We start from the raw sequence: 10009 nt of genomic DNA, 5'->3' as shown, positions 1-10009 counted from the left end.
CCAATTTAATAATTTAGGCTAAATTGATCTGACCTTGATACTGTGTAAGAATTCCCAAAAAGCCTAGTTTTGATGCTGTGTTAAAATTCCCAAATAGCCTAGTTTTGATGCTGTGTTAAAATTCCCAAATAGCCTAGTTTTGATGCTGTGTTAAAATTCCCAAATAGCCTAGTTTTGATGCTGTGTTAAAATTCCCAAATAGCCTAGTTTTGATGCTGTGTTAAAATTCCCAAATAGCCTAGTTTTGATGCTGTGTTAAAATTCCCAAATAGCCTAGATTTGTCCCTCTGCTCTAGTCTCGACAGGACTCAAAGTGATGAGGTGCCACACGTGCAACGTTGGTGGGAGTGTCTGCCGCGAGTAGAAATCTATTCCTCTCCTGCGGACAACTAGCAGCAATCTCTCCATTCCCAAAGCTGACTCTCAAAATCAACTAGAGGAATTGACTCGGGCTGAATAGGACTTCAAAAACAAATCTGTTGTAGAGAAATTGATCGTATTTTGACTGTTTTCAGCCAACAGAATGCCATTGTGGCGGGTTACCGTTGTCTTGATGTGGTATTTGATCGCGTTGAGCTCTGCGCGCAGGACTGGTGCTGAAGACGGAGAGGTTTTGGAGAAAACGAACAGCGCGAGATGTACTTCGCGCTGCTTCAGTCTGCACATGACACAACTCACAGCATCTTTTAAACATCTTCAGGTAAAATCTTTACATTGGATTAAAACCGTAAATGTGGACGAATTTTACACAACCACTTTGATGTTTAAAAGTATGAACCCGCGCTCACGTTGCGCGTATTTAGTGTTGTGCATGGTATTTCGTTTTATTCAGTGTGTTAGGCTATGTTGAATGGAAATAAGCATTACATGTACAATAACCGAAACTGAGTAGCATAGCATATGTGGGTAACATGCATTTTAACGCTACGATTAAGGCTGAACTCAAGCTGTTCAACATTTGTGACAATACTCGTTGGGGAGGGAAAGACCATCGAAAGCCATATTATCCTTAACGTCTTCAACATGTGCGTTCGCTTTAGTGGGTGGGAAAGTCATTAAGCACCACACTTTTTCTGACTTCAGTCTGACTGAATGGGATGTAAGGCGTGAGTGGGGGGCCGGAGCTAGGGGTGTGAGTGGAGGGGGGGGGGGGGGGGGGCTGGTTTTGGAACTGGCTAAGGCATTAGATCCGCGGCCACCTGGGTGCAGGGTGGAGGGGTAATGAGGGTGGCCTCTGAATGACTGGGAGTCCAGTCCCCGCTCTGGGCTGAGAGGTGTCGGCGTGCTGCTGATTCACAGCTCTGAAGAGGGAGGGAGGGAGGTGAGGGATGGTGGGGCTGGCTGAGGGAGGGAGGGATGGTGGGGCTGGCTGAGGGAGGGATGGAGGTGGGGCTGGCTGAGGGAGGGATGGATGGTGGTGCTGGCTGAGGGAAGGATGGAGGTGGGGCTGGCTGAGGGAGGAATGGAGGTGGCGCTGGCTGAGGGAGGAATGGAGGTGGCGCTGGCTGAGGGAGGATGGAGGTGAGGCTGGCTGAGGGAGGAGGGTTGGAGGTGAGGCTGGCTGAGGGAGGAGGGTTGGAGGTGAGGCTGGCTGAGGGAGGGATGGAGGTGGGGCTGGCTGAGGGAGGGATGGAGGTGGGGCTGGCTGAGGGAGGGATGGAGGTGGGGCTGGCTGAGGGAGGGATGGAGGTGGGGCTGGCTGAGGGAGGGGTGGAGGTGAGGCTGGCTGAGGGAGGGATGGAGGTGGGGCTGGCTGAGGGAGGGAGGAAAGTGGGGCTGGCTGAGGGTGTGAGAGAGAACGTTTGGTCTGGAAGCAGGAGGGGAGGGAGCTGTTGAGTAAAATGAAACGACTTGTATATAGGCTATACCTACTTGGTCGAATCCTTCTAGCTATTAGGACCTAATCCTTATTAAGGATAAATTGCAATTTATTAGATCACATAAAGGACAATATGTCTTATTTCCATTTTTTTGCCTTATTATTGTTACCCTTCTGATAGGACCGATTGACAAAATCTTCTAAAAGAAGAATATGTTGTGTACTGTAGGCTCAAATGTTCCCAGACACCTGAGCTAACTTTACTGAAGTACAGTTATAACATAACTTTTCTATCCAAGTAGATCCATTTTTTAATGAATGATAATGTGAGTTTGAGATATGATGTGACTTCATATGCTGTGTGGTGGAACCACGGACATTTCTAGATAACCAACAAGCTCTCACAGTCTCACTGCAGAGTTAGACGTTCATTCACGTTTTTCTCCAAACGTCAAATTTCAAAGTGTCTTTGACACCCTGGGTTGACTCGTCCTGGTCAGTATCGTTCCATTTCTTCAAACGTCGCTCCAAATGTAAAATGTAAAAAGATGAATGGTTTAGGCATTGGGATAGGGTTCAAACAATAAAATAAAAAACGAGTGTCCACCACTGGGATCCAACACGCTACTCCCTGATCCAGAGTCATGGGATTACACCCTTCTGCCACACCTGCGGGGTAGGAGCGTTGGACTAGAAACCGAAAGGTTGCTGGATCAAGTCCCCGAGCGGACAATGTAAAAAAAAAAAGTGTCGTTCTGCCCCTGAGCAAGGCAGTTAACCCAATGTGCCAATGACGTGGATGTCGATTTAAGGCAGCCCCCCCCACGCACCTCTCTGATTCAGAGGGGTTGGGTTAAATGCGGAAGACACATTTCAGTTGAATGCATTCAGTTGTACAATTGACTAGGTTTTCCTGTCCACGTCACCCTAGCAGCCCACTGCCACCCCTAGTGGCCGGTTGTGAAAGGCATTTCCTGACGTCTTTAGGTCATGGATAAACGTCTAATTTCAAAGTCACTCTTGAGCGATCTGCCTGAGATAACAGCCACAGATGACGTCATCTGAGAAATGACTGTAGTCAAGTCACGTCCGCATGTGTGTTTGTGTGCCAAATCACATCATACCACCAGCCACAGGAGTGTGTGTGTGTGTGTGTGTGTGTGTGCGTGTGCGTGTGCGTGTGCGTGTGCGTGTGCGTGTGCGCGTGTGCGTGTGCGTGTGCATGTGCGTGTGTGTAAGAGAGAGAAAATCCCACCCTGGCTTGGCTTGCTTCCGACCACTGGAATGTGACCCTCACTATTTCCAGTTCACACCTCAGTCAGCCTGCTCCTTAGTGAGTAGTACTGTGTGATGTTCTGTATGTGTTCCCTGAACTGTGTGATGTTCCATATGTGTTCCCTGTACTGTGTGATGTTCTGTATGTGTTCCCTGTACTGTGTGATGTTCCATATGTGTTCCCTGTACTGTGTGATGTTCTGTATGTGTTCCCTGTACTGTGTGATGTTCCATATGTGTTCCCTGTACTGTGTGATGTTCCATATGTGTTCCCTGTACTGTGTGATGTTCTGTATGTGTTCCCTGTACTGTGTGATGTTCTGTACGTGTTCCCTGTACTGTGTGATGTTCTGTATGTGTTCCCTGTACTGTGTGATGTTCCATATGTGTTCCCTGTACTGTGTGATGTTCTGTATGTGTTCCCTGTACTGTGTGTTGTTCTGTATGTGTTCCCTGAACTGTGTGATGTTCCATATGTGTTCCCTGTACTGTGTGATGTTCCATATGTGTTCCCTGTACTGTGTGATGTTCCATATGTGTTCCCTGTACTGTGTGATGTTCTGTATGTGTTCCCTGAACTGTGTGATGTTCCATATGTGTTCCCTGTACTGTGTGATGTTCCATATGTGTTCCCTGTACTGTGTGATGTTCAATATGTGTTCCCTGTACTGTGTGATGTTCCATATGTGTTCCCTATACTGTGTGATGTTCTGTATGTGTTCCCTGAACTGTGTGATGTTCCATATGTGTTCCCTGTACTGTGTGATGTTCTGTATGTGTTCCCTGTACTGTGTGATGTTCCATATGTGTTCCCTGTACTGTGTGATGTTCCATATGTGTTCCCTGTACTGTGTGTTGTCCTGTATGTGTTCCCTGTACTGTGTGATGTTCTGTACGTATATACCTGCTCTACTATCTACAGAGACTATATATACCTGCTCTACTATCTACAGAGACTATATATACCTGCTCTACTATCTACAGAGACTCTGTATACCTGCTCTACTATCTACAGAGACTATGTATACCTGCTCTACTATCTACAGAGACTATATATACCTGCTCTACTATCTACAGAGACTCTATATACCTGCTCTACTATCTACAGAGACTATATATACCTGCTCTACTATCTACAGAGACTATATATACCTGCTCTACTATCTACAGAGACTATATATACCTGCTCTACTATCTACAGAGACTATATATACCTGCTCTACTATCTACAGAGACTCGATATACCTGCTCTACTATCTACAGAGACTATATATACCTGCTCTACTATCTACAGAGACTATATATACCTGCTCTACTATCTACAGAGACTATATATACCTGCTCTACTATCTACAGAGACTATATATACCTGCTCTACTATCTACAGAGACTATATATACCTGCTCTACTATCTACAGAGACTATATATACCTGCTCTACTATCTACAGAGACTCGATATACCTGCTCTACTATCTACAGAGACTATATATACCTGCTCTACTATCTACAGAGACTATATATACCTGCTCTACTATCTACAGAGACTATATATACCTGCTCTACTATCTACAGAGACTATATATACCTGCTCTACTATCTACAGAGACTCGATATACCTGCTCTACTATCTACAGAGACTATATATACCTGCTCTACTATCTACAGAGACTATATATACCTGCTCTACTATCTACAGAGACTATATATACCTGCTCTACTATCTACAGAGACTATATATACCTGCTCTACTATCTACAGAGACTATATATACCTGCTCTACTATCTACAGAGTCTATATATACCTGCTCTACTATCTACAGAGACTATATATACCTGCTCTACTATCTACAGAGACTCGATATACCTGCTCTACTATCTACAGAGACTATATATACCTGCTCTACTATCTACAGAGACTATATATACCTGCTCTACTATCTACAGAGACTATATATACCTGCTCTACTATCTACAGAGACTATATATACCTGCTCTACTATCTACAGAGACTATATATACCTGCTCTACTATCTACAGAGACTATATATACCTGCTCTACTATCTACAGAGACTATATATACCTGCTCTACTATCTACAGAGACTATATATACCTGCTCTACTATCTACAGAGACTATATATACCTGCTCTACTATCTACAGAGACTCGATATACCTGCTCTACTATCTACAGAGACTATATATACCTGCTCTACTATCTACAGAGACTATATATATCTGCTCTACTATCTACAGAGACTATATATACCTGCTCTACTATCTACAGAGACTCTGTATACCTGCTCTACTATCTACAGAGACTATATATACCTGCTCTACTATCTACAGAGACTATATATACCTGCTCTACTATCTACAGAGACTATATATACCTGCTCTACTATCTACAGAGTCTATATATACCTGCTCTACTATCTACAGAGACTATATATACCTGCTCTACTATCTACAGAGACTCGATATACCTGCTCTACTATCTACAGAGACTATATATACCTGCTCTACTATCTACAGAGACTATATATATCTGCTCTACTATCTACAGAGACTATATATACCTGCTCTACTATCTACAGAGACTCTGTATACCTGCTCTACTATCTACAGAGACTATATATACCTGCTCTACTATCTACAGAGACTATATATACCTGCTCTACTATCTACAGAGACTATATATACCTGCTCTACTATCTACAGAGACTCGATAGAACCTGCTCTACTATCTACAGAGACTATATATACCTGCTCTACTATCTACAGAGACTATATATACCTGCTCTACTATCTACAGAGACTATATATACCTGCTCTCCTATCTACAGAGACTATATATACCTGCTCTACTATCTACAGAGACTATATATACCTGCTCTACTATCTACAGAGACTATATATACCTGCTCTACTATCTACAGAGACTCGATATACCTGCTCTACTATCTACAGAGACTATATATACCTGCTCTACTATCTACAGAGACAATATATACCTGCTCTACTATCTACAGAGACTATATATACCTGCTCTACTATCTACAGAGACTATATATACCTGCTCTACTATCTACAGAGACTCTGTATACCTGCTCTACTATCTACAGAGACTATATATACCTGCTCTACTATCTACAGAGACTCTGTATACCTGCTCTACTATCTACAGAGACTATGTATACCTGCTCTACTATCTACAGAGACTATGTATACCTGCTCTACTATCTACAGAGACTATATATACCTGCTCTACTATCTACAGAGACTTTTCACCAGACCTGAGGCGATTGATCTCATTCTTAGTTTTTAATGAGCTATGTCCTTCTTCTCCTGCATGTGAGTTAAGTGCTATTTGTTTATGACACGGTTGGTGTTGCCTTCTCCTGTCACCACAAGAGAGAGGTGCTGCGCTGCAGCTGGCCTGGGTATTGGTACCCTGTCGTCCTCACCTCACTGGAGCTGGGGTTATCTGGGGCCAGGCACACAAAGGGCCTTCTGATACACAACATACTTCAATGCTTGCTATCATTTATGCCAATGCATTTATGTCACTCAGTCAGTTTGACTTTCTCCTTTGAGCCAAGCCTAAACCTGCCAGACAGCTGCAAGGGTTGCAGGTGTTTCACCATTCAGTTGGCTACTCTTCTCCTCCAACAGAGAGAATGGAAGTCAAATCAATTGTGGTTGAAAGGGAGTAGTGTTGTATAGGATAGTGTTAGACAGGATAGTGTTAGACAGGATAGTGTTAGACAGGATAGTGTTAGACAGGATAGTGTTAGACAGGATAATGTTAGACAGGATAGTGTTAGACAGGATAGTGTTGTATTGGATAGTGTTAGACAGGATAGTGTTAGACAGGATAGTGTTAGACAGGATAGTGTTAGACAGGATAGTGTTGTATAGGATAGTGTTAGACAGGATAGTGTTAGACAGGATAGTGTTAGACAGGATAGTGTTAGACAGGATAGTGTTAGACAGGATAGTGTTGTATAGGATAGTGTTAGACAGGATAGTGTTAGACAGGATAGTGTTAGACAGGATAGTGTTAGACAGGATAGTGTTAGACAGGATAGTGTTAGACAGGATAGTGTTAGACATGATAGTGTTAGACAGGATAGTGTTAGACAGGATAGTGTTAGACAGGATATTGTTAGACATGATAGTGTTAGACAGGATAGTGTTAGACAGGATCGTGTTAGACAGGATAGTGTTAGACAGGATAGTGTTAGACAGGATAGTGCTAGATGGCATTGTGTCGAAGGCCCTGAGACCTCAGGAGAGGCCAGATTACATTGGGTTCCCTGCTATTAAATGTTCCAGATCCTTCAGACCGTGGAGAGTGTGTGTGTGTGTTGGAAGAATGAAGCTATTCTTCTTCACTCTTTGTCTCCTCTCCTGTCTTAGACATGCAGACCTGTTTGCTCTGATGGGTTCTTCTCTCTGCTGTAGGTGACCTTACCACCAACTGTCACAGCTCTGAACACTCCCAAATCAACTTGCCCCTGCGACCCATGAAGTTTACATGCGACAAAACTCTGTTAGCTATCTGAGCTAAAGCCTAAGCATTGGCTAGAGAAGAAAACAACTATTTTATGTCTCAGGAATGATTACTCATCACCGATCCAGCTTCCATACAACCCTTCACATATATCTGAAAGGAATGGGTGAGTGTAAGCAATATGGGTACAGTGGTTTAGAGGGGTAGGGGTTTGAGGTTAGGGGTCCAGTGTTTGAGAGGGTTAGGGGTACAGGGGTTGAGAGGGTTAGGTGTACAGGGATTTAGAGGGTTAGGGGTACAGGGGTTGAGAGGGGTAGGATTTAGGGGTACAGGGGGTTGAGAGGGTTAGGTGTTAGGATTACAGGGGTTGAGAGGGGTAGGTGTTAGGATTACAGGGGTTGAGAGGGGTAGGTGTTAGGATTACAGGGGTTGAGAGGGGTAGGTGTTAGGATTACAGGGGTTGAGAGGGATAGGTGTACAGGGATTTAGAGGGTTAGGGGTACAAGGGTTGAGAGGGGTAGGTGTACAGGGATTTAGAGGGTTAGGGGTACAAGGGTTGAGAGGGGTAGGTGTACAGTGGTTGAGAGGGGTAGGGGTACAGGGGTTGAGAGGGTTAGGGGTACAGGGATTTAGAGGGTTAGGGGTACAGGGGTTGATAGGGTTAGGTGTACAGGGGTTGAGAGGGTTAGGTGTACAGGGGTTGAGAGGGTTAGGTGTACAGGGATTTAGAGGGTTAGGGGTACAGGGGTTGAGAGGGTTAGGGGTACAGGGGTTGAGAGGGTTAGGTGTACAGGGGTTGAGAGGGTTAGGTGTACAGGGATTTAGAGGGTTAGGGGTACAGGGGTTAAGAGGGTTAGGTGTACAGGGATTTAGAGGGTTAGGGGTACAGGGGTTGAGAGGGTTAGTGGTATAGGGGTTGAGTGGGTAGCGGTTAGGGATACAGGGGCTGATTGGGGTAGGGGTTGGGGTACAGGTACTGATTGGGTTAGGGGTTAGGGGTACAGGGGCCGATGGGGGTAGGGGTTGGGGTACAGGTGCTGATTGGGGTAGGGGTTGGGGTACAGGTACTGATTGGGGTAGGGGTTAGGGGTACAGGGGTTGATTGGGGTAGGGATTGGGGTACAGGGGTTGATTTGGGCAGGGGTTAGGGGTACAGGGGCCAATTGGGGTAGGGGTTGGGGTACAGGGGCTGATTGGGGTAGGGGTTGGGGTACAGGGGCTGATTGGGGTAGGGGTTGGGGTACAGGGGCTGATTGGGGTAGGGGTTAGGGTACAGGGGTTGATTGGGGTAGGAGTTAGAGGTACAGGGGCTGATTGGGGTAGGGGTTAGGGGTACAGGGGCCGATTGGGGTAGGGGTTGGGGTACAGGGGCTGATTGGGGTAGGGGTTAGGGGTACAGGGGTTGATTGGGGTAGGGGTTGGGGGTACAGGGGCCGATTGGGGTAGGGGTTAGGGGTACAGGGGCTGATTGGGGTAGTGGTTAGGGGTACAGGGGTTGATTGGGGTAGGGGTTAGGGGCTGATTGGGGTAGGGGTACAGGGGCCGATTGGGGTAGGGGTTAGGGGTACAGGGGTTGATTGGGGTAGGGGTTAGGGGTACAGGGGCTAATTGAGGTAGTGGTTAGGGGTACAGGGGTTGATTGGGGTAGGGGTTAGGGGTACAGGGGTTGATTGGGGTAGGGGTTAGGGGTACAGGGGTTGAGTGGGTTAGGAGGTTAGGGGTACAGGGGCTGCTTGGGGTAGGGGTACAGGGGCCGATTGGGGTAGGGGTTGGGGGTACAGGGGTTGATTGGGGTAGGGGTTGGGGTACAGGGGCTGATTGGGGTAGGGGTTGGGGTACAGTGGTTGATTTGGTTAGGGGTTGGGGTACAGGGGTTGATTGGGGTAGGGGTTAGGGGTACAGGGGCTGATTGGGGTAGGGGTTAGGGGTACAGGGGTTGATTTGGGTAGGGGTTGGGGTACTGGGGCTGATTGGGGTAGGGGTTAGGGGTACAGGGGTTGATTGGGGTAGGGGTTAGGGGTACAGGGGCTGATTGGGGTAGGGGTTAGGGGTACAGGGGTTGATTGGGGTAGGGGTTAGAGGTACAGGGGTTGATTGGGGTAGGGGTTGGGGGTACAGTGGTTGATTTGGTTAGGGGTTGGGGTACAGGGGTTGATTGGGGTAGGGGTTGGGGTACAGGGGTTGATTGGGGTAGGGGTTGGGGTACAGGGGTTGGGGTACAGGGGTTGATTTGGGTAGGGGTTGGGGTACAGGGGTTGATTGGGGTAGGGGTGATTTGAGATGGGCAGTAGCCTGACTCTCAGGAGGACGTAGGGGAAGTCGAAGGGCAGAGCATATGGAATGAGGTATGTGAAACAGAGGCGGTTGGTGCCGTTTAAGATGAGGGAGTATGATACAACA

General features: G+C 46.4%; 1 protein-coding gene across 2 annotated transcripts in view; it reads left to right on the top strand.

Moving 5' to 3' along the window:
• Positions 1-323: 323 nt before the first annotated feature.
• anos1b (anosmin 1b) overlaps positions 324-10009 on the top strand; it is a 220003-nt gene continuing 210317 nt past the window's right edge. For both annotated transcript variants that reach the window (XM_055943785.1, XM_055943784.1), the window contains exon 1: positions 324-700. In XM_055943785.1, coding sequence (XP_055799760.1) covers positions 524-700 — 177 coding nt within the window. In that variant the 5' untranslated portion in view covers positions 324-523. The remainder of the gene's footprint in view (positions 701-10009) is intronic.

This window comes from Salvelinus fontinalis, chromosome 14 (genome assembly GCF_029448725.1).
Source record: "Salvelinus fontinalis isolate EN_2023a chromosome 14, ASM2944872v1, whole genome shotgun sequence".
Taxonomy (NCBI): domain Eukaryota; kingdom Metazoa; phylum Chordata; class Actinopteri; order Salmoniformes; family Salmonidae; genus Salvelinus; species Salvelinus fontinalis.
Note: the sequence above shows the minus strand (reverse complement) of the source record. Positions and strands in the feature narration are given on the sequence as shown.